General features: G+C 49.7%; 1 protein-coding gene across 3 annotated transcripts in view; it reads right to left on the minus strand.

Annotated features, from left to right (window-relative positions):
- Positions 1-25,637, minus strand: part of LOC8042288 (inositol-trisphosphate 3-kinase A) — a 114,826-nt gene that overhangs the window by 47,038 nt on the left and 42,151 nt on the right. The window contains exon 1 of one of the 3 annotated variants that reach the window (XM_029971474.4): positions 8,112-9,502. The exons of the other annotated variants lie outside the window; for them this stretch is intronic. Within the exon in view, the coding sequence (XP_029827334.1) occupies positions 8,112-8,306 (195 nt within the window). The 5' untranslated portion in view covers positions 8,307-9,502. Of the gene's footprint in view, positions 1-8,111; positions 9,503-25,637 lie in introns of those variants that run through there. 3 annotated transcript variants of the gene reach the window in all.

Consider the following 25,637-nt stretch of genomic DNA (forward strand, 5'->3'; position numbering starts at 1 on the left):
AGGACGCAACGCACCGGTTCAACAACACGTAGTTATTTATGGACCGTCATCATAAAGCACGCAGCTATACCCAATCAACCCCGGCGCATATACTTTCGCGCCATTCCTTTTGTCCACGCTAGAGCGCCTCTCGCATGGCCGAGTGAACTTGGCCGCATCACGGAGATGATAATGGCCGGGTGTGATTAACATGCGGGCGACCTATAGTCGAACGTTTCGTATATATGTACAACGAGGGTACCAACAAGTTTCAAATTGTCCAGCGCGATAAAGATATGGTACGCGCCATCTTGTCAGACCCGATTAATCCGAAGTTAAGTCGCAGTTACAGCGTGGTAAATACGCTACAAAAAAAAAAAAAAAATCTTAGCGGACAGTTTTTTTTTTTCTATCAATGTGACAGTACCGTCTTACAAGCAATAAAAGCACCACGGACGCTGTCTGCTTTCTTTCTCTTAGCAGTAGGACCGCGGCTTTAGACTCCGTGGATTTTACCCATGTATACGCCGGAGACGCACACGTCGAGACCGGTTATAACGAAGTCGGTTATAACGAAATAGCGGCTACAGCGAAGCGATCACGATTTCTCATTCCCTTTTGCACTTCGTTATAACCCAAGTCGGTTATAACGAAATAGCGGTTACAGCGAAACGATCACAATTTCCCATTCCCTTTTGCACTTCGTTATAACCGAAGTCCGTTATAACGAAATAGCGGATATAGCGAAGTGATTTCCGATTCCCGTTGACTTCGTTATAAATGGTCTCGTACCGCAGATAGCGAACGGTCGCGCCCACTTCCGTAAGATCGCCCCGTTATATCTTTTTTGCCCACTCATCTCATCACCAAGGGTGGGCGTTCATTCGGGTTTTTTTTTTTTTGCCACGAAATGAGCGTCGCTGACTGCGAAGACTACACCGCGAGACATCGGGATTACGAAAACCATTGCCGCTAAAGAAAACTCCGCCTCGTAAAGGTACGGCGCGACACATTTTTGTATACTTTCAGTAAGAAGGACACCAGTTATATGCTTGTCGAGGCGCTGACTGTGACCAATCCAAGTCGAGTGCTCACGGGCAGTGCTCGTGCGCAACCTGTGAGTATCGTCATTAAGTGTAACCCCGCGACCACGCCAGACATTACAATCCCGACAACCACGTCATCACTTTTTTTTCAAGGGAGCTACTGAAGGAAAAAAAGTGTTTTTATCCCCGAGATAACACCGCGAAAAACAAGCTTCTTGACCAGCACCGCTGCGTGCGAGTACGGTTAAGGTCCCATAATATGGTGCCAAGTAAGCTTGTCTGAGGCATGTATCTTCCTCGTATGACAGTCCTGTAGCGTTGGTGATACAAAAACAGCCTGCATAGATGTTCCAAACATACATGGGCGTAGTGCAAACGCGCATCGAACAAACTTGAGGCCTGTCATAAATCTGTAGCGACACCGTGTATTTTGTAAGGAGCGGTGTGTGGTCTGCGGCTCAGGACTAAAACTTGCGTTCCCGGTGTAACGAGAGAAAAAGGCCATAGTCCAGGCAAAAACAGCCACAACCCCGTATGAGGAGCATTCACTGGGCGCCATATTTGTGTGTGATGCCTAGAGCGCATGCTCTGAACGAGCCCACAATAATAGGTTGCTAAGACCGGCAATCTTAAGGGTGCGGGATGCACGTTGCAAAAGAACTGCAGGAGCTCGCCATCAGCACGCGCTCAGCAGTCGTGCACACATCTATGGCCACCAGTGAATACTTCCTATACGGCAAGGAATCACTAATCAAGAAGAAGAAGCATCGCATCGTGTCGCAATAATATGCCCAGGAAATCGCGTAAACTTCCGATGGCACTCGTTACGCGACGAAGTCGTCGCCACAAGGAAAGATAGGCTCGTCGCTTTGGTGCGCCACACGGCCCCCTTCAGGATGGACGACGTTCCAACGGAAGCAGACCCTCGACGTTGGCCATTTATTTTCGTTCGCTAAAAGGGTATTTTATCAGCGGGTTTCCGACGAGGCTTTTTTGCGCGCTCTTGACGTCGGCAGCTGCTGCGCCGTTCTTGCTTCCGCCTCGGCTCGCGTGGGTGCACACTAACCGACTTTCCGGCCCCAAGGCCCGCCAGACAACGACAAGCAAACGCTGGCGATGCAATAAAGCTGAACGCGCAACACGTAAAAAAATAAAAATAAATAAAAAAAAGTGACGCGGAAAGAAACGCGCCTGGTGCAATTAGGCACGGCGTGCACAATATCAAGGCGCAATCTTCAACGAAACAATATTCACTTACGCGTACATCTACACACGCAAAAGTTCGATCGGCGGAGTTATATACGTATAGCTTCACCTGAAGTCCGGAAAAACCGACGCTAGCGTCCAGCCAAATTGAAACTTTAAGCCGAACTGGGTATCCAGCCGAATTGGAGCGTCCAGCAGAATCAAAACTTTAAGCCGAATTGGGGCTTCAGCCGAATGGACACCTCAGCCGAATCGGGAGGAGACCCAATCAAACAGCGCCAAAAGCGCACCGACATAGTGATGTTTCTGTACGTGTTCTATGCATTACTGAAGATGTACAGGGGAACACCCAGTGACTTGTGCCTTTCACGCGGTTTCACTGGCTCCATTTCCCTTTTTGGGTCGGCAGCGTCCGGACTTGAGGTCAAACGAAGTATAGCATAGCTCTAGTCGTTCGAAAGATGTGAGCATCAGGGAGGAGGAGCTTTACTTGCCCCGCCTCCGGCCTTCGACAGCGCTACGGTGTCTCGTGAGCTTCGAGCGTGCACGCGCAGCCAAAGCATGGTGGAAGGCGGCGAGCGCGTGCCAGCGGCGGGCGCGTGCCAGAGGACGGCCATCGGAAAGAGGCACCGTGCCCTTTTCATCCTGTCAATGACCACAGTCGCCACATTTGGGTCGCCAGGCCGCGATCCAAATTTCTGCTTCATACTCGGGTAGGCGGTAGCACGTTCGCTCTTCTCCTTCACGTCTTTTCCACTGGGTGTCGTCAGCTCCTCTGGAGTGGCGGATGGCCATACCAGCCCCTTTGGTTACCCTTAAAATAATGTTGTTGTCTTTTTCTTTTTAAGCGGTACTTTTGTAGGGCCGTCTAATCTCAGCAGCCGCGCGTAAGCACAAAATGTGTAGGTCGGTCATTCCGTGACCGCCAAACAACCTTAAAAACAGACTGCAACCGGTGCCAGGGACCAGACCCTGTCACCGGCGTGGAAGCCGAGTGCGCCGCTGCCGAGTGAGCTACAGACCCGGCACGCAGGAACGGGAGGAGCAGAAGCAAGTGGTGTAAGAAAGAGCACGGAGGGAGAGGGCTGGAAAGGGCAAGAAAGACAAGAGCAGCAACAGGTGGTGTAGAAAGAGCGCGCGGAACCAGGAGTGGAAAGGGCAGGAAAGCGCGCTCATTTCTCTTTTGGTGACTTCAAAATTCAGCGCAAAGGCTTTGTACAAGGGTGGTGCCGAAAGGAAGCGCGCGCAGTGTCACAAAGAGACAGTAGTGTGAGGTAGTATGTTTCCATACAAAGCCCTGTCCTAGGCACCATCCGAACTAAGAGCACCAGCCACTCTACAAAGCTACCGCATCTAAAATGAGTTTAACCGAATGACCAAACATGCATTGTTTTTTTTAATATGCTACGTTACGTTGGTTGTACTACATGGTGCACGTTAGAGACCCCACACTAGAGCTGTGGTGCTGTACTAGATTTAAATGTTTTCATCTACAGACTAACGTCCTGCTGTGTGACACACGCCAACGCAGCTACTTTTACTTTCAAGTTTAACGACAGATCGAACGTCGGACAATTGCGAGCGCCGGCGCATACCACGATTGTGATTCATCGTCATAACTGTTACCACATGGCTGGCGTTTTGTCCTGCGCACGCAGAGCATGAATAAGTGTCGCGATTACGAATCCGCTTCCGCGGCAGAGTGTCACGCCGCGGATGGCGAGGAGGTCGAACTGTGCGGGGCGCTATGTCCAGCTTGTTTTCCTCATAGTTCTGCGCTTACCGACACAAGGCATGAGCGCTGGATTCTTTACTTCATCTTTCTCGATCGCGCGCGGGCAAAGATTGGGCACAACTCGTGCCAAGTTCTTTTTTTTTCCCCGCGCTTAGTTGAAAAATATGATGCAAAAAATCTACGAGTGCTCCGTGTGCGTTTGGCTTCACCGATTGAACGAGAGCGTCAGCCGAACGATGGCAAAACGTTCGGCTACCTGGGCCAAGCACGGCGTCAAAACGCGAACAAACAATCCATGCTTTTGTTGTCGTCCCCATCGGTGCAGTTCTCAGTTTAGCCACTGGGGGGCGCGGCGGTTGGAAACCCACGCACGTCACCGTCGAGGAAGCGGATGCATTGTGAGCAGCTGGAGAACAATACGGCGGCTTCGATTAATCACGACGCCCTATTTCTCGCCCCCAGCAGTCGCCGTGTTATGCGACACCACGAGAATATGGAGCTGACTCATGTGTCGCGTGGCGTGGGCTTGTAAAGCGTCCGCCCGCAGCACAACGCGCCCCGATTAAACTTTTTAACGACTTTTTCTCTCTCTCTCCCTCTCTTTTTTTTTTCTCTATGTACGCGTTTTGCACGAACGTACCTCATCGGAGAGAAAGTTGGAAAATGTCTCTCGATTCGGAAGTATTTCTTGGCAGATCAGAAGTTTGAACTTCCCTACGAGGGGACCGTTACACACACACGCACAAAAGGGCTATATTCTTACACCCCTTGTCACATGAAAGACACCGCAAAACTTCAGTTGGACGTACAACGCACTGACATTGAACCGACGGTACCAACTTTCACGAGCGGCTTGATAGCCAAGTTGTACAACTTATTCAAACATCTAATGTACGTGCGACTGACTGCAAAAAAAAAAGTAATCGGAGTTTTCTTGGCCCTACTGCAAAACCTCCTTTTTTTTCTTCTGATGTCTTTGATATGTACTTTAGCTGTTTCATATGTTATATATCGCACCGTCATCAAGCCTCTCGTTAAAGTTGGAGCCGTCCGTTCGACATCAGTGCGCTGTATACGTCGAATTGAAGTTTTGGGGTGTGGTATATGTAATAAGAGATGTAATGGCTACACTCTCTTTTTTTCTTAAGTTGCAAAGCTCTTGGGGCGTGCCAATCGCTGCTCTCTACGGAGGCAGCTCGGCGATGGACGTGAGGGAAAATATATTTCGTGCGAATACCAGTTCGAATTTTTGTGCGCGGCGTCACTCCTGCCTTCAGGATCGTAATTTTTTTTTTTTTAATGTGAAGGATATATGAATAACGGAGTGCTACGTGAACAGGTATTCGCACACCTGTTTACACCTAAAACAAATAGTTTGTGCTATGACACTGATCAATGTGAACCTTCGTGTTCAGTGTCATGCGCAGACCGTTTTTTTTTTTTTTTTTTTAGCTCTTCCGAGGGTTTGGCGGCAAAGTAGACGCTCCAAATTTCGTAGAGTCGGGTGATTGGTAGGGTTAGAACGGCAGAGCTAGACCGGCTAGCATAACGCTTCGGCGTCTCGTGATCTCCGAGCGTGCACACGCAGCCGAAGCATGGGAGAAGGCAACGAGAACGCGTGCTGGAGGCATGGGCATCTCGGGGAGACGCCCTGTCGTTCTCATCCTGCCAGTTTCTATAGCACGTGCAATTAAACGTGTCTCGAGTATGTGCGAGCAGGTGGTGAGCGTTCGGCGTGAGCCATTTCCCCGAAGATCAAGACCATGGAAAAGCCAGCCGTTCGTTCAAACTCTATGCAGACCCTTTTCAAAGTTTAGTCTGGCCACTTCGTATGACTACCGTCATCTCAGTGTGTGCAATCTGCGCAAACCTATTTGCTGGATCGCGTTTGCCCAGTTCCGCCTGAGCACAGAAGTGTGGCCACGGTCGGCCATCATATTTGGTAGAGTATATATTATATCTCTAGCCATCTTAGTAATATGGCGGACATCCCTGTGGCGGCAGGCTGCCATAGAGGTAGCCATGGGTCTAGTACACTGTACCGTGGGTGATATTTTGTGCTTGGTTGAAGTCGCTCGACCAAGCACTCTTGAAACTCAGTGGATTCGACAGAGGAAGGTCGACTATGCCGTCACTTTGCGCGGCGCGCTGTTCAAATCGCCCCGATCGCGAAACGACAAGAACTTACCATCGGTAAGCATGCAATGTTTTGGGACTATCCAGGCGCGCAGGGACACGCTCGGTGAAAGATATTTATGAGTTTCCAAGGTTTCCACGAAGTCGCCCTGCTACCTTTCAGCAGTAGGTGGAAAACGTGTACCCTATCTAACGGGAGGTAGACTGCGCCACCATACTACTATGGTGTGGCTAGAGATAATATAACTCTACCAAAAAGATGGCCGACCTTGGCCGCTTTCGTGGAGCGGGCCAACGCGATCCAGCAAATAGTCATAGAGATCGATGGTGCAAACTAAAGGCGGCCTGCTTGAGCTGATAAGGAGGCCGCGGAAGCGTTTATTTCGGAGTGTGGTACAATCAATCTCTTGGCACAAGTTTGTTTCAAAAATTATAAAGCCTCTTGATGGCAGAAATTGAGTAGTGTGGCTTAAGTTATGAGTCGCTCTTTTGTACTGTTCAGTTATATATGTTTACACCCACGAAACAGAAACCAATGGAGAAAGAATTATGAGGTGATCGAAGAACCAATTCTCATCTGCCATTGACGTGAAAAAGTATTGGTGCCCGACCAAATACAGTTTCATGACCACCGTTTGCTTGTCGAAAGTGAAACGGTCTTTGGAGCCACCAGATGGTACTGAATTTTGAAAAGGGCCTATCGTCAAAAGTTTCTGGGCGTGGCACTTTAATCTGGAGAGCGTAATTTATGAGTAAACTCTCGCAGACGCCTTACAGAAATGCGACAACCGGTTCCTCTAATAGAACATACGTATGTCGCGTACGATCGAACGCTCGCAGAATAAAAATAATAAAAAAGTGGATTACAAAAGAATAGGTTTCTACACATGCACTCCTGAAGACGTGTAAAGTCTGCAACGGAAGCTTCCCCCCACAGAAACGAGGTGACCGCCGGAAGAGTCATCGAAAGAAGATGTAACCATTATTCAGGATATGCGTTGCATTTCCCTCGCTGCCACCCGCCTTGGTAAGTCACAGCACGTACCAGTTCAACAACACGTAGTCATCTACTGACCGTCATAGCTCCGCGCTGCGACCAAAATATCTCCCGCGCATATATAGTTGTGCGCCGGCCATTTGACCACGGAGGTGTCCCACTTGTGCGGCAGATTCCACTTGGCCACCCCGCGGTGGAGGAGGCCACAACCATCTAAGATGCGGGAATGCCTGGTCGAACGCATTGTGCAACCAGGTTGCCCACACACGTTGCGGAATAAAAGTGATCGGGTGCAGTTAATAGTATTCTGTGCCATTATTTTTTTCAGCCGCTTTGGCACGTAGAGGTTCGTCTTCCTGTTTCTTTTTTTTTTTTTTTTTGGGGGGGGGGGTTTACTATGTTTAAGAAAGTTCACGTGCGGTACAACAAAGCTTGTTCGCTTAATTTTGGTAGCTGAGGAGAGGCTTATTAATGTAAAGTTGAAGGAATTATACACACTGGCAGAATCAGAACGTCAGGGCGTCCCAAGTTTTGAATAACCGGCCTCCAGTATACGATAATAATGCGATTAATGCAAAGTCATTCACTCCAGTATACGCGCTCGCTGCATTCCGCCTTGCATTGGCTGAGCGTCTATATGCCCGACGCCTACGAAGTGCCGAAGCGTTATCCAGAGTAGTAAGCTCACTTTGGAGACGAAGAAACTGAAGGACCTACCTGCCGTTTTCAACTTGTCAGTGACTACAATTTAAGAGAAAAAAAAATAGAAACCCACGCCCCAGCTCACACGCAGACCGTTCAAGTTGAAACTCGGAAGTAACTATTACAAGAACCTCATTCTCTCGAGAAGTTTTCAAATTACCCCCTTGGTAACTTCGTGGGAGGAACGTAACAAACCAACTACAAGGTAGCTCAAGTAATCTCCGCAATGAGTGGACCGGTGCTCGGAGCCGCCACGCTTGCACGAGACCACGACCAGCGGAATAGGGGTTGGCGCTGCAGCTAGACTCACCGGAATCTTCTTGGCCTTGTTCCTCATCTCCTCGGGTTCGTCCCAGTCAGAGCTGAGGTCGTCGCTCGACGCGTCAGCGTATTCCGTTTCGCCGAGGTGCTTAAGCAGACTGAGCCGGTACATCTCGTACCCGCTCAGCGACCGCTCCCCCGTTCGGGTAGCCATCCTCGTCCTGTAGTCCTTCCAGAGGGACATGGTGGAGCCCGTTGTCAACTGCTGGTGCGCGCCACAGAGACGACGTCCAAATTCGCAGGAAGGGCACGGGGGGGGGGGGGGGGGGGTGGACAGGTTCGGCGCGAGTTCCCACAGGGCAAGGTGCACGTTGGTAGAATGTCAGACTTCCTGGTCAACTCAGCAACCTCCCAGAGACAAGTTCAGTGCGAGTTCCAACAGATGACGGCGTACGTGGTTCGAACGCCGGACTTCCGCGTACGGCTGAGACAAGCGGTGACGTGGGAGGTAATGGCGACGGAATCAGGGCACTGCGTTTTTAGCCGTTTCCACAGGGACTATTTCGGAGAAGGACAGAAAACCATCGGGAAGGATCACCGTATCCACAAAGTTGAGAGGATGAGGCGGACAACGTGTTTCGCGGACTATACCGAATGTTGAGAACCTTGTTGACTGTGAACTCAGAAAGAAGTAAGGCATGCGGTATGCCAGGAATTAGTGGGTACACCGTGGCTTCACAGAAACTGTGAGCCTTTAGAATATTTCCAGTTTTACAGCAGCAACGCGGACGAAGAGCTCACTGAACATAACACGAGTTCATCTTTGGTGACGCCTGGCGAGTACACGCAGGCTGGTAAAACACGAACGTAACGCCGAGCGTTAAAGGCTCAGAGCCGTAACCCGCACGCAAGAGTTGCCCAGAAGGCGACGAATTCCCAAGAACGATCAGCCATTCGCCAGCGGAAAACTTAGCCGGCATTTCGGCGGCCACCCTTCACCAATATCGTTAGAACGTCGAATCAAAATCACGGCGTGGAGACAAGTCCTAGAGAGCTCCTCCACTGGGCAGAACGAAGAAGGCGCTTGGTGACTCGGAGTACTCGAGACAGAAGCCTCGGCTACCGCGAACTCCGGCGCTCCAGGGTGTTGCAGGACGCCGTTGGTCGACGACACCACAAGCCATCCATCGTCGCACGACGGTTCACACAGTTCGACAATTGGCGACCTTGCGGGAAAACCGGAGCAACGAGAATGGCCGCTAACGCACCTGGAAGTCACGTCGACGACGATTCCGAGAGACCGTATACGGCAGCCGAGGCGTCCGCACTCGGGTACACGCCGATCTCTGCGATGATCCGTTAGCGGCCGTAAGCAGCTCGAGTCAAGGGAACCGTGCTCGGAGCACGTCACGCTGCCGAGTGTAGTGGCTCTGTCGCCGGTTTCGCTCGAGCGTCGCCTCTCGCGCCGGCAAAAGCGGCTGCTGCTGCGTTCGCGCGGCGCGGTCCGTCACAACACGGGGGAGGGAAAGTAAAGTGCCAGGCAGCTTCAGAGGAGGCCGCACGTTTCTCGCTCTCCTGTTGCTGCCCTTTCCATCCAAGGCCCTCCACAGCGTGTTGCCACAGCCAACACTATGGCGGTCGGTGAAAAAAGAAAAAAAGTGACGTCTTTTTTTTTTTATTTGCAGTTTGCACAGTGTATTTTCTCCTTTTAGAGATTCCTCTTTATCTGGGAATGATCGGAAGAAAACATTTCCCTGGGGATGCCGTTACCGGAGGCATCCCTGGGGATGCCTCCGGTAACGGCAGTGAAAGTATGCACATATACTACAGTACCGTGTTTTCTGGACTACAGTCCGCACCCGGTGCATAGTCCGCAGGGGCGAATTCGGAGCCAAGAATAAAAGTAGATAGTCCACACCCGGTACATAATCCGCACCCCGTGCATAGTCCGCACTTAGTGCCTCGTCCGAACGTAAAACGTACCATAAACGACACACCTAACAAATGCCTACTGTATAAGCTCGCAAAGAAGCTTTTTCGTACACAAATAAACATGATTATAGTCCGTTACTCATAAGATACTTCACGACTTGTCAGAGTGAAGGATCTAAAAAAAGAAGAACAACAACAAATCATTGCACAGTCCAGCCCTGTAGATAGTCAGCATCGGGTGAATTTTCAACTTTTACGCATGCATAGTCCGGAAAATACGGGAAGTGGAAGTGAAGAGTTCGGGGGAAAAGCTCCACCCACCTCTTTCCGATTTAAAAGAGAGAACGCTGGAGGGGAGGAGGGGAGGTCGCCTCCTCTCTAGTGTTCGCTCTGCTAATGTGGAAAGAGGTGGGGGGAGCTTCCACTTCAATCTCAACCTGTGACCGACTATACCTACGACTACTTTCCAAGTCCCTCCTTGCGTCACGATAAAAGGTGTATATGAATGGTGGCTCCAACCAGTGGCGCAGCCGGAAAGGCTAAGAAAAAATAGGAATTCCTCGCTACGCTTGGCCTTGACATCAAAATCAGGTTAGCCACTCTTGTGGCCATATTTAAACTTTCTCAAATAAATAAACAAAAAATTAAAATCTATCGGCACTCAATTAGGTCTGTATTCACCCCAGTTTCTATTTAATAAACCGATTTCGGGAACTTTCCTGGTCAGTATTGCCTTCCCCAGGCCTTCTCCGCCATTTCAGAGTGGTGCGAGCGCGTGGACAGCTACATCGAGGGTTTCATCTGCACGCATTGTCGTGCAAACGGGATGTCGCGTCCTAAAAACTTTACGTGGTGCGACAACTTTACGTGGGGAAGGGTGTGTAGCGTCGATGTGTGTACTTTGCGCCAACCGATGCTATGGAAAAGAAACGAAGACGAACGTCGTTTCCCGGTGGTCGCGCGTCGCTGATTTCTTGACATGCAGAAGAGTCCTCGTCCTCTTCGGACCATTGCCGGCATCCAGGAGTAGCGTCGGCGGCCGCCGTCCAGAGGCGACGCTGCGCTTCGTTCTGACCCTTCTGGCCTTTCTGGCGCGCATTCGCAGGCCCCTTGGCACACGTGTGCCGTTGCTCCGATGTCGTCAGCCAACGCCGGCCCTCTCGCGGCTTCGGCGAAAGGGCGAGAACGGAGCGAGGGGAGGAAGAAATGGCGCCCTGCGTGATCAGCGGCGGTCGCTCGTTTGCCGCCGCCCCGTCCGATCACGTCATGGACTGCCCCGCGGTCAACCGGCGTGCACGTACACACGCCGCCCTTGCGTCCTTGGGGAGGGAGCTCCGTCCGAGGGCTCCGTGTGTCGTGCCTCGAGAAATGGGACGGGCTACGATTGCGGCTCGCCGAGGCAGGGTATGGACTGGTAGAGCGCGAGACAGCTGGTGGCTTATCTGTCGAACAGCGGCCGAGACTCGTGCCAGGGGAACGACAACGCACGCGACAGTATGCCGCCGGCGTTCTACGCCTTCCTCCAAAACAGGAACGAGAGCTCGTTTTCTCGTTCCCTTCTCAACCTTGGAACGAGTCCCCGTCACAACTGTTCCTCCAGTTGCTCAAAAGGAAACCGTTCCCGCCACATTTTGTAAGATTCGAACGGCTAGTATTCTTTAATGTTACATTTCCGTATTTTAATGAAATACTTTGCCGGATAATTGGTGAATAGAATAAAGCGAGCAACTTGTAATATTAGCATCGAACTACGTGTCGAGTCGTTACAATCACATTTGTCGCAGTTCTTTGTTTTTTTACTACCTCTCGAATCCTCCATCCCTCAAAGTCGGAAATTGAAACAGTCGTTAGTGAAAAAAAAAAAAAAAAAGAAGCACAAATGACCACTCAATTTAATTAATATTAAAAAAAAAAAACAAAAAAAAAACGCCGATCTTTTTGCCGTGTCCTCGAAAACGTAACGATTTCCTGTTCCAGTTCCATCGACGCATAATGGCATGGCGGCGTTTCTCCCCTCCCCCTCCCTCCCCCTCAAAAAAAATAAATAAATAAAAAGGAACGCGTTTCAGAAACGTCATTTCTGCGATGGACAGCAGTCGATATTACACGAGCCATCCCAGCCAATCCAAACCCTGCGAAGGTGTCACGCGACCGTGCACCCCGCGCGGCAATGCTCCCCTTCCGAGAGTCAGGTGACATTCACGCAGCATTCGATCGGCTCCGCCGGGTTTACTGTAGCGGTTCACTCTAACGGTTGAAACGCTGTCGCCGCTCTTTCAATTATGGTGTCATATTGCACGAAAGATATGTGCTTACTATCAAGATACATCGAAATGCGAACAATGGAGCGTGTGACTTTCGCGGTACATGCTGCGCAAACTATAGACGCACCTAGGAAGTGATTAAACCGTGGAGTGAAGAACCTACGGACGGTGTGCCTATCGGAATAGCAGCAACACCTCCGATAAGAAACTGCTGCGCACATCAGACAGATCTTCACTGGGACAGATTGGTTTTTCGATTCGGCGCCCGAAGTGGATGGCTGCTACTGAGCTGCGTCCACTGTCGTGTCGGAGCGCTTTGGGTTATTCCTGCTGTCGCACCTAGCGCCGAAAACCTCGCCGTTACAAGCGTCGATCTTCAGCCTTTGTTCTGGAGCCTTCGGGGCGAAGCCCAACCACGCCTGATCTACCGCAAACAAGCGCCGCGGGAGGCTCGTGCAGAGCCATTCCCAGCCCCCTTGCCGAGGACGGGATGTCTGCCGGCCAACCTTCATCCCAAGTTGACAGGCCCATCTACCATCTGGAGCCCGAGCGTGCGCCGTCGGGGACCCTTCCCCCTCGCCGACAAGCCCACGAGGTAGCCGAATCTTCGGAGGACGACTCTACCTTCAAGGATGACAACTCCGATATGGACGATATGGACGACGGTCGAGATCTGGGACGTGGGACGAAAAGTCTAAACTTGTGAAGATAGTCTTCCTGGGAAAGGCGCGGCCTGACTCTCTTTTCTACGGGCTAGTTTGAACTCCGGTCTTGCCTTTCAAGGTAAAAGCCCTGCAGTGTCGCCGGTGCTTCCATTACGGCCATATAGCCGCCGTCTGCAATCGCCCCCAGGCATGCGCACGATGCGGCGGCTCACACGACGGCATGTGCGAATCCTCCGAGCCAAAGTGCATCAACTGTCGTCAGAGCCATGATGCCTCGTCGCCGTCCTGCCCAACCCAACGTCAAGAGGTCGCCATATCGCGTTACCGCTCAGAAAACAACGCAACTTTCCGGGAGCCTCGCGAAGCACTCCGTAAGTCCTCGTCAGCCAAGCCAGACGGCAAGTCGCGCAGTGTGCAGAGTAGCACCCCCTTAGACAGGAGTGTAGCCCCAGACGCGCGTCCTTCCCCGATCGACACTCATGCACAGGTGGTGTCACCCTTACCTGCCAAGGAACCGACGCCACTCCCGGTACCAGCCACTCAGCCTCCGGCACCACGGTAAAACAGACCTGGGCAGAATCTGTCAAAAGCTCGAAGTCATCGAATGGCCGTGTAACCCAAGCCTCTCAGCAACGTGCAGGTGTATCGCCATCTGCAGGCCACATGGAAGCCGCCACTCCCGTCTCGTCGCACCCTTTCAAGTCCACTGTAACCATGATTTTCGCCACCGTGCGCGAGCTAATCCGCATCCTGCCACCAGCATCCTCGTTCCGAAAGTTCCTCGAAGCCGCCCTACCGCTCGAGGGCATTGTAGGGGCGCTAGTCTAAATCTCGTATGGCAGAGGTATCCCCGCTGATGCCTCCCTCGGCGCATCGGTCCCCTCCCAGAGGGCGTCGACAGACCCCCGTGGTTCTAGAGTGGAACTGTGCGGGAATGCTGACCAGATTGCCAGAGTTGACCCTCTATCTACAACAATGGAAGATTCCCATCCTAGCTCTTTGTGAGGCTGGTCTCCCAGAAAATCGCAGCATCCCTGGTTACTTCGCCTATAAAAGCCCTTCCATACCAAGCTTTCCAAACGGCAGCGCTGCGCTTTATATCCAAAAAAACTATTCATCACCACACGGTGGATGTCTCAGACTTCTGCACAGTCAACCGGGACCTTGTTGCGGTGTGCGCTGAGATCGCCGGGCGGCGCCTTACTGTTATCTCAGTTTATGTCCGCCCAGGAGGGGGCGCTGCGGAGGTCGCCGGCTTAGTGAAGTCTCTGCGCACCCGGCTTACCGATCCGCTCTTGATCTGTGGGGACTGGAACGCTCATCATGATCAATGGGGTGACAGCAGAGAAGACGCAAGGGGCAGGATGGCTAGCTGGCAGATCAGTTTGCGGAACACAACCTTGTTGTGGCCGACGACGGTTCCCCGACTTTCTTTTGGCCTCCCGGCACTTTCAGTGCCATTGACATCACAGCCCACTCACCGGAGATCTCACTCTCATGGTGGGTTGCAGACAACACGATGGGCAGTGACCCCTTCCTAGTCTTCATCGACATCTTAGGCCTTACACGTCCTGGGGTTCACGAGGTCTCAGTTATTCACTGGGACCGGTTCCGAGACAACTTGGAGCGGTCTACAAGACCCCTCCTGGAGGCCATCTGCGACGCTGTTAAGAAAGCCACAATCAGGGCAACCGTGCCTACATCCTTCCCTGCACCCGACCTGACCCTCCTCAACTTTTGTGCAGAAAGACGACGGGTTCAGCGACTCCTGCGACATAAGGGTGGCGTGGCCTTCAAGACTTTCTTTAACAGGATTGACGCTGCCCTCCGACGCTATGCCAAAAAATGCCTCAAGCGACAGTGGGATTCGATCTGCTCTTCGGTGGATGCAACCACACCAGCCCGTCGTATCTGGAGGCTTATGGACAGTCTATCTGGGAAAAGAAAGTTCAGTCTACCATTCGCTTCTCTGGCCCTCAGCGAGGGAAAGTTACTAACGACCCTGGCAGAAGACTTTGCCACTCTATGTTCCCCCGCCGTTTCCCAGCCAAGCACGTGCTGCCGTGCGAATAAAATACCTCCCTGCATGGATGCTCCTTTCACGGAATCTGAACTCAGATCTGCCCTGAGAGCCTGCAAGCGACGAGGGGCACCGGGACCAGACGGTGTCACAACGCAAATGTTGCAGAATCTGCCTGATTCACGCTTCCAGGAACTTCTTTCGTCGTTCAATGCTAACTGGGCCTCATCTGAATTTCCAGTGGTTTGGCGACGGGCATGGGTGGTCCCCGTACTCAAGAGCGGCAAAACCGCCAGAGAATTATTGTCCTACCGGCCGGTGTCCCTCACCTCATGCGTTGCCAAGCTCTACGAGCGGCTGATACACGCTTGCTTGATCTGGTGGCTGGAGGAACGCCAACTCCTCCCGGTAACTATGACTGGGTTCAAATCCCGTCTCTCCGCTCAAGACAGCATCCTGGACTTTTTCAGTGCAGTGCAACATGCTGCAGCTAACCGGAAGTCTACCGTGGCGGCATTCCTCGACATCCAGGCCGCCTTCGACAATGTGGAACCGGCATCAGTCCTGGCCCAACTAACGTCTTGGTTTGTCACCGGAAGAGTTCAGGGCTTCCTCGAGGAATTCCTCTCGAACCGATCGATCCAAGTCAAGCTGGGCAGCACACTAAGCCAATCAAAACCTGTGCACCGTGGTCTACCTCAGGGCAGCGTCCTGTCGCCTCTACTTTTCAACATCGCCATCGCGGGCCTCCTAGCCGCTCTTCCTAACACAAGGATCCCGATCGATATCTCCATGTATGCGGACGACATATGCATCTGGGTCTCCGGCTTCCGGCACCCGACCTTGAGGGTCATAGTGCAATCTGCCATAAACAAGATACAGGCCTTCTTCAAGTGCCATGGTCTTTCGATTTCCCGCCACAAAGCTGCAGCCATGGTCTTCCCAGGAAAAAATCGCCGGTTGCGGGAAATCAAGCTCAAACTGGACTCCAAGCCCTGCGCCTTGTATCAAAGCACCGATTTCTCGGCATTACTCTTGAGAATCGCTGCAAGTGGCACCACCAGGTAAAGGCCGTCACGGCTTCCACCATCTCTTCCCGGAACGCTGTGCTACGGGTTGGAGGGCAGAACTGGGGTAACTCTCCCCGATCCATGCTGATCCTTCACTCTTCTTTGGTGGTGAGCCGATTCCTGTACAGCTTACCATACATGAACCTCCTTCCCAGTCAGGCCGAAAAGCTCGAACGGCTGCACCGTGCGAGCCTGCGAGCCTCGCTAGGCGTTTCCAGAAGCGCAAAAGGCGAGAGGGCGTACGAGGAGGCCAGGTCGCTTCCTTTGCACCTCCAAGCCTCCTAACGCCTTTTGCTACAGATCATTCGCCTAGGAGAGACCCGCCCGGGCCAGGCCCTGATCAAGAGGTTCAGGACCCGCACTCAGTCTAAGCTCAGCCGCGCCGCCCAGACCCTTGTCGACCTTGGATGGAAACCTCCACAGATATCCAACCCTCACGGCACGACACCCCCTTGGCAGGCAGGCCTGCATTTAGCAGAATTCCTACTCGGCGTTCGCAAAAAGGTCAACAAGCCCTCTCTGGTTTTCAAGGCAGCTGCTGAAGAACAACTGGCAGCAAGGTACTCTCGGCACTTACACATATACACGAACGGGTCGGTGGACAGGGTTCGGCAAAGCAGCACGGCAGCCTTTCACATCCCGGAGTTACAAAAAGACTGGAGCGCCCGAACTACCCACATGGTGTCGTCCACGACCGCCGAACTTATGGCGATCACAGAAGCCCTGGCTGCGACGAAGTCCTTGCCTCCACAACCAATCGTTGTCTTCACGGATTCCCGCGGAGGAATTCAGCGTATACGCGAGCCTGGCCCATGCCCCGCTGCCAACGAGGTGAGACGGACAGCCCGCCAGCTCGAAGAACATGGACACTCCATCTCGATCCAGTGGGTCCCCTCCCATGTGGGCCTCCGCAGAAACGAGATCGTGGACCGCATAGCCTCACAAGCTCACGACCTCACTCCTACGCTCGGGGCGCCTCCTGATCCCAGACCCGTCCAGCAAGCCGTCCAGGCCTTTATCTGTGACCTCTCCCCCTGGAGCGGCTCAAAGCGGCAACCTTGCCTGACTCAAAGGTTTAAAAGGTCCGACGCGACGCTGCTCTTTCGTCTTAGGACAGGGAGCGCATACACAGGAAGGCTCCTCCACCGGTTTGGACGCAGGGACACTCCTCTCTGTCAGCGGTGTTCAGTCATCGAGGACGAGGCTCATATAATTTGGCAATGCCCTCTATACGACGAAACTCGGAATACGTTTCTTTCCGCCTTATCCTCACAACATATCCGACCAACGACAGCATCGGACGTGATTTTCCCTGAAGGTCCAAGACATAGAAGACGGATCGTACAGCCCCTCCTACTGCGTTTCCTACGAAAGACCGGCCTAGCAAAGCGCCTATGATGCCTTCTCCTGCTGTTCCGCCAAGTGCCACCAGCCCACCCCGGACTCGCCGTCTGGCTTACTGAGACATGAATGCTACTGGTTCCTTTTGCCTCCCCCCCTCCTCACCTAAACCCCATCATTTTCCCCTTCCCCTCACCCAGGGCGTAACAACGCTTGCACCTACAGCAAAGCTAACCCTGCCCTCTCCCCCACATCACGACACGACTACCCCCCCCCCCCCCCCCCCCATGCATACATCATACAAAAGACAGTCTGCATACAGATTCGAAAGCGAGTCACCGCGAGATTCGCGCTTCGAATACCGCGTGGCATTCGAAGCACAAGGAAGAAACTGGGCACGCTGCATTCGAACCATGCGGATGTCCCGGTGGCTCGTGTTTGCAGACTGTCTTTTTTTACGACGGTACGAGCTGTGTGACCCCGGTTTAAGTGCCGAATTTTCCTGCGTCACTGAAGGAGGGCCCAGCGCAGAGCAAAGATTGGACACGACTACGGCGTCAGCGTTCGGCGAGGAGTCGTGTTCAATTAGTGAGAGCACGACTCCTAGCCGAATGCTGACGCCGTAATCGTGTCCAATCTCTGCCCTATGCGGTGGACTTCTTTAGTGACGCAGGAAAAATCAGCCCTTAGGCTTCCTTGCCTCGGAGGTGTTGGTAGGAGTAGGCGCTCACCCTTGCAGCTCTTTTTCCAACCCGTGATATTACCAGTTCCTAGTTGCCTCTATAGTTAGCCCAGCATGTCTCGTAGGCCTCGTAGGGCTACGCGCTCCGCTGCCCGCTTTTCAATGCATCTTGATAGTTCATATCGTGGTGCAATAATTGATGCTCGCCGCGTGTTATACGAGTCCAATGGTTTTCGTTGTCTAAAGACGTGGCAACGTACTCACCGGGTAGTGCGCGATAGATGACATAAACTTTGGGTGTAAACAATTTGAGTAAACACTCAAAGTTTCCGCATCAGACGATAAATTACTCGCTTATAAAATATTAGTACGACCCACATTGGAATATGCGAACGTCATCTGGGACCCCTACTTGGCTGTTGTTATACAGAGGTTGGAAATGGCTCTACTATTTATTTTCAACAAATTTGAAAGAAATGGCTGAGCGCCGGTGTTAATAAAACAAACTGATTCGACACCTCTTACAGATCGCGCAAGATAAAAAGATGGATTAAAAACGTTAAACCATATATCATCATGGATGATATCTTCACATCAATACAGGCAACCTGATTTGCCTTTCCACTGGAGCCAACATTAGGGCCTCCCCACAAATAACAAGAAAAACCTAGATTCGCGTTGACTGCTTCAAATGTTCATTTGTTTTCCCTCGAACCATATCAAATTGGAATAACCTACGTACCAGCATAACACTGACGCCGACTCACTTGGTAGTTTCCTGTACCAGCTGAACGTGAACACTTTGTATTTTGTTCTCCTACTATACGCATTTTGTCCTCCTACTATACGCATTTTGTTTCGTCTTATTACTTATCTTTGTGTGTTTTTCTCCTCTCCCGCTACACCCCTGTCTGGGTAACGGTATTGTGAAATAAATATTAAAACTTGGTTTCTTAACTTGGTTACTTCTTCACTTCATTTCACTTCACTTGGTTTCTTCACATGCATGCACACACTATACAGAAGAAATCTCAGGCAGCACTAAGTTATCACTCCTCTGTCTTAAAAGTTTTCGAAACCTTAGTCTGATGTATGTTTAACATTTATAGCCAAGATGGTGCACAGTTCATACTGAACAGCAGAACAATGCTTATTTGGTGTATGCTTTTGGGGCAAAAGCAAACAGTTTGACGACGGATAGAAGCAGCAGACAACTGTGAGCGCTTCTGTTTCCTTCCATTTTCTCTCTTGCTCCGGCACCGCACCGTCTCATCTTTTTTTATATAAAATAGGAAATCTTATTCCGTCTCACTCAAGCCGTGCAGTACAGTCAAAGCTGCAGGGGAGCGAGCGTATGCCAACCTGTTGAAGAGGAGGGAAAGGCGGTACGGGACAGAAGGGCTGGGATTCCCCCCTTTTTCCTTTTCCTCCTCTTTAACAGGTCGGGATACACTCTCTTCCCTGTAGCTTTGGCTGTACTGCACGGTTTTAGTGAGACGGAGTATAATATGGTATTTGTTTTATTTACATATACTGCAGGCAGCGGCGCTGCCGAAGTAGGGAAGAGTTACAAAAGGAGTTTAGTCAATAGATGTTACAATTGGTTGGACATCAGTACATTCCACAAGCAATAACGGCAAGCAGTTCCATTGTTCGATTGTGTCAAGGCAAAATGACTTCTGAAAAAGGTTAGTTCTCGCATAGTATGGGCATATGACTTTGGAGTGATATAGTCGAGCTGATCTTTGTGGCACAGGGGGGAAGGTAAGTGTCACTTGATAGACCAGATGAATTTTTATAAAGTAAGTAAAGAAATTTCAGCCTAGAGATTTGTCGGCGAAGGTGGAGCGGTTCGAGCTGAAGCTGCTATGATGAAGTGCGGTAGTCAGATAGGATGAACCTTGCTGCAAGACGTTGGATCCGCTCCACCTCCGCAATGTCTTTGCCAAAATACGGGTCCCACACAATAGAGGCGTACTCTAGAACTGGGCGAACTAGAGAACGATAAGCTAAAAGTTTCACAGCCGAGTGACACCCTTTGAGTTTTCTTCGAAGAAAGCATAGCTTTCTGAACGCTTTGGCACATATGTTGTTGATGTGCTGATCCCATGTGAGGTTGTTTTTAATTGTTAGACCTAAGTATTTCACAGAGGAAACTTCTTGAATGCACTGGTTGCCAATATGGTGGCCAATATAGTGTGCTTAACCCTTCGCCTGCACTGCCGACGAAATGATGCGCGATGTTATTATTTTTTGTGGTCTTGACATTAGTGACTAATGTAAATTAGTCAAAACACAGTTAGGGCGCAGGCGAGCTGGTGTAAGTTTACCATTTTTTTAGACCACCTGAGACTGGGTGGAAGAAACACGACGACGTCTCAATTTTTGAGACGTCGTCGTGTTTCTTCCACCCAGTCTCAGGTGGTCTAAAAAAATGGTAAATTAGTCACCACGTTTGCAGAAATTTGGTTAGTAGGCTTGTTAATCATTGAAATAAATTGGGTCTCGGTTTTTTTCTTTTGTTTTCTGTTCCGTTTATTTTATGTGAAAAAAAAAAACGTAAAAATCTTTTTCCCCCGAGTTTTTTTTTTTCGGGCTTCAGCATTACTCATTTAATCTCATTAACATTAGCTAATAATTGACCACAATAAGCAAAGGTTCTCTATGTTATTTTTTGAAGCTTTCGCATGATGCGTTGCTTATGACACAATCGATATAAACGTCCTCAAACCTATGGCAGAGCAGAATAAGTCAATTGACGGAGATTAGAATATTTTCTGTAATAATAAAAAAAAAAAAAAACAGTTTCCCCGTAAATATCGTATTGTCCGAAATGAAGGACGCTACGAAATGAGTAGAAGGCACGTGAATTCACCCTATTATTTGTTCTTATTTATTCTTATTTTCAGTGACCCACCAACAGCTTAACGCCTCCTTAGTGGTGCACTTTTTCCTTCAGAAATGCAACGTTAAAGGGGCGGTGCAACAATTTGCGGACTTTGGCTAATTAATTGCGGGAATTGATCCCGGCCACATATGAAACGAAGGACCGAAAACTATTCTTTCCTGCTTGCCCTAGTTTTCATTAAAAAAAATAAAAGAAATTGGTATCCCTGGCACCCCTCAACTTAACATTGAAGCGGCACCAGCTTCGCCTGTGACGTCATTCGGAGTGGCGTCGGTTTCCAGTTGGGTTCTTCTGGCTTCCGTTTCCCCAGCGCTCACCGGCTCGCCAGGCTCGCCGCTCTCCCGCTCTCCCGCCGATTCCCGACCAACATGGCGGCATGGGCGGACGGCCTGAGCGACGTCGAGCGCAAGATGCTTGCGACGCGCCGGGCAGTCGAAGTGGAAGTCGAGGTCGAGACACCAGGAACAATAACGATACCACGATACTACGGACCACGACCAACGCACTCCGTCGAGCGAGGGAAAGACAAGACGTCCGAGTTGCTCGTGTAGCCGCCGTAGGCGCCTCGGGCGTCGACGGATGACGGCGACGGCAGGTTTTGTTGACTTGCGGTAGATGGCGCCACAAATAATTCATACCCTTTTAGCGGAAATATTAGGCTTTTGAAGCATTTCTGCATGCCTAAACAACAAGATTTTTTACTTAACCTTAAATCAAGCTTACAATTGCCTAACACTATCACTTACAAAAACCACTCCGAATGACGTCACAGCACAGGTTCCATTTGCGGCCACCATGTGGCCGCCGGTTGGGAAAAAAAGCGTTTTTTTATTTTACGATTACGCAGCGAAATAGAGGTATTTTGGGGTATGGTGGCACTTTTTCTCTTACTTATGCCGAAGTAAACAATATAAAAAATACAAGCTGCACATTCGTTCAGTGTTAAAATCATTGCACCGCCCCTTTAAACAGGATAAAAGCCAAACGTTAGGAAAAAACAATAGCCTCAACACACTGTCGAAATTTACGCTTTTCATAAAAAATATCAAGGCTAGCATTCGCACAAATCTGTTCTAAATGGTTATAAGTCAGTTGCAAGTTGCATTCAATAATAATTTTAAAATAAAAATAAAACTCCCCATCCGCGGTCAATTTATTCTGACAGAAAAGATCGAAAAGTAAATTAGTAAAAATAAAAGAAACACATAGGGGGCACGCTTTGCCGTAATATTAGTTGAAAAAAGGTGTACGCTCTGCGTTAGTTAAAACGAAGAACGCTTCGCGCTACTTCTAGTAAAACGAAAATAAAAAAAAAGATATTATAGATAATTTTTGGTATTTTTGGTTTTTGACGACCCCGCCTTTTTCACGCACCCCTGTATTTAAAACCGCCCGCCCGGACACAGTGCATTATTTTGTCCAGCCTCCCCTTACTTTTCCTTAGTAACCCTATCGCTAATCGATAGATTAACAACAATGCAGCGACATCCTACGTAACTGGGACAGGTAAGCGTTTATCTGTATCTGAAACATAATTAAATTTGAGCTCAAGGTGAGCTAGTCCGGCCTTGCGCATTGCACGGGATGAAAAGAGGCGGACAGCTTCCCTCTGACCTCCGTTTTACGGGAAGGCGTTCCGAAAGACTTTTCTGAAACTCGCTTTCCCGAGGAAGGAAACAACGCAATCCCCCACATCTTCCATCATTATAGAAACGTAAGAAAAATCTCGTTGTACGTTAATTTACTTATTACAGTAGCTATACTCGTATTCACCCAGACTTGTACGGTACTGATTCGAAAGAAAACTACTTAATCGATTACTTTTTTTATAAAAGATTTGGAATCATTTTGAATACATCTATTAGGAAGTAATCACAAGAGTAATCCGACCACTTTTGGAAGTATTAAAATTACTCATGAACGTTACTATATTCCCACCGCTTCCTAATGGCATCCTTCGTTCGTACACGTTTCCTACTACGGAATCTTCGAATGTAGTCTCCGACGGTCTACCAGAAATTGGTGGACTAAGAAGATAGGTAGTTTATTCTGGAGATTCTAATTCAATAACGGACAGTAAGAAAGACCCGTTTTCAAACCTGCAGAAAAATTTACCGTTTTAAAAATCTGGAGTAAACGGAAAAGTAACGTAAACTTTGGAAATCGGACATTTCATCGAACGCCGTTTCACCGAACGCCGTTTCACCGAGCGCCGTTTCATCGAACGCCGTTTCATCGAGTAAGCGGACATTTCATCGCACTCCAATTCACGAAAGGCCCTTTCATCGAATCGCTTGACACCGTTTCATCGAATTTTACCCTACTGAATTTTGGAGAAGTTTAGTGTTCTTCATGTGTCACTCTCGCTTCTGAGTTGCGCTCACGCTGCCGTCGACTCACCAGAAATAACATTGCTGCCCTTGGTCCCTTTTCCAACAAAAGTTTGTTTACAAAATCATAGAGCCTAACAAAACTTGAGTGAATATGTGACTCACTGTTTTTAGGTAAGATAAGCGGCTGTGCTCCACCACATAGTGTGTTCCCTATTTGTTCGCGTGTGAAAGGTACATCCGAAAGGAATATAATTATTCGCCGCTGCGCGTTTTATTTGTTTTATCTATTCACTTGTTTGTTGTTGTTGTTGTTTTTATCCTAGGAGAATAGCTTCATTCCTAAGAACGTAGGTTGAAACGCCGGAAGGTATACAGTTATGCCAATGACACCAAATTATTTTTTTTCGCAACATGGACATATTATTGCTTCAAGGACGGCTTTGCGCTTGAAAATACGTCTATTCAAGGACGATGATACACCCTTGAAGGAAGTCGGAACGTATATATATCTTCGTCCTGTACCCAATAATCCCAGATTTTATAAAATGTTGACATTTTATAAAATCTTGCAGTGTTCCCGTTTAATAATGTCCACATTAGCAACAGAAGCATCAGGTACTAGAAAAAAAAAAAGTGAAGCGGAGAGAATAAAATCTTTTATTATTAGTTCAACATTCCGTAGGAGAAAGGTCCGCTATCCTGCCAATGATAAAAGAAAACTATTTCCTAGATTAAAAATTCCTACCAATCAGCAAGGACATGTTCAATGAAACGGCTTCGATGCAACAGCGTTCGACGAGAGAGTGTACGATGAAACGACTTCGATGAAACGGTATTCTATAAAACGGCGTTCAATGCAATATCCAGACCCAGGTTACTTTTCAAGTTACGGGAAACTACTTTTCTTATCAAGTAATAAAATTGCGTACATTTTAACCAGGCGTGATTCTATTTATAAACAATTACTTTCTTCGACTGCAACGTGTACAAAAGTGCGGGTGGGTGGCTAAGTGGCTCTACTATTAAGACGAAAAGTAAGCGGTTACTAGCTTTCTTAAACAGTGACTGTTACCAACGGTCCCGTTACTTACTGCGGCTCCTAAGAGGTTTGTAACATACGTAGCAAACAGTTACTAACCTATTGTTAGTAAACATATATCGTAGCAGAGTACTACGAGCTTTTTTCAAAGGGTATGTTCAGCGAGGCCCCAAACGCCTGCGGGGGCTGACTAACTTAATCCCTGCCGTCTAAACCTACACGCAACCCAACTGCTAGGGAACTGTCCTCCCTTCCTGGGCTTAGGAAACGCGCGCGACAATGTAACATCTGGCCCGATTCTGCAACACGCACGCGCGCTGACGCACACGATGACGCAGGCGTTGATGGCTGTTTATCCGCATTTCTCTCTGCGACGTGCTCGGGAAAAACAAAAAAAAGAAACAAAAAAACTGCAAGCGAGCGAGTTTTACCTTCGCCGCAGCCACTTGGGGAAGCGTTATCGTGCCCCCAAAAGAGCAATATGCTTTTCAGCTAGGCGCACATGTGGCCGCGGAAATGCGGTCGGGAAGCGGTCGCCTTAGCAACGCTCTCAGGCAAATAAACACTAATGCCACAGAATAACCTACCCCTCAGAGTAAGGACACTTTGACCTCGGTGCTTAATTAACCTACCATTGCCAGAACTTTAGATTCTGGACTCGTTTTGTTGCTTAAAATTAATGTGGCCAGGTGCTCAATGTTTTTTGTGCGAAACCGCAGAAAAACAAAGAAAAACAAAAAGCTTTTCCGTTTTTCAGAGACGTTAGCACAATCTGCGACAGTTAGCAGAACGATCTCGCCTGAGATTCCTTGACACCGTAAATTTGCTGCTCAACAAGTCGCATTTTCCCGCACTGCACTAAGTCCCAAAAATGGCGAAACCCGGTACCACTTCTGACGGGAAACAGGACGGGTAGCTCGAGGTTTAAAAGAGAACGCGCGCGAGGCAGAGTCACAGTGATTGCACGCACGATTAATCCACTCGAAATACCGGTTCACCAAAAGCGCGCTCGACGCGACAGCAACATGTCTTAACTGAGCGCTCCTCTGATTCCGCTCAACGCGCGCGTTCTGTATACGCCTTGAACGACCAGGGACATCGGTCCACGTGTCCTGGCAGGCCATATGCGCGTACTCTGGAAACAAGAATGTGTGGAGAGAAATCGGAACTTGAAGAGTGCAAGTGATAGAAGGAGCTGCAAAGGGAGTTGTTTGAGGCGACGACAATACGTGCACGCGGCCAAGACCCCTGTATTAGGGTCGCCTCCGTACATATGATGAACAAAGAGCTCAAGTACATCATCGATGAATCGGTTTGAAAG

This window comes from Ixodes scapularis, unplaced genomic scaffold (genome assembly GCF_016920785.2).
Source record: "Ixodes scapularis isolate PalLabHiFi unplaced genomic scaffold, ASM1692078v2 PGA_scaffold10__122_contigs__length_95168666, whole genome shotgun sequence".
Taxonomy (NCBI): domain Eukaryota; kingdom Metazoa; phylum Arthropoda; class Arachnida; order Ixodida; family Ixodidae; genus Ixodes; species Ixodes scapularis.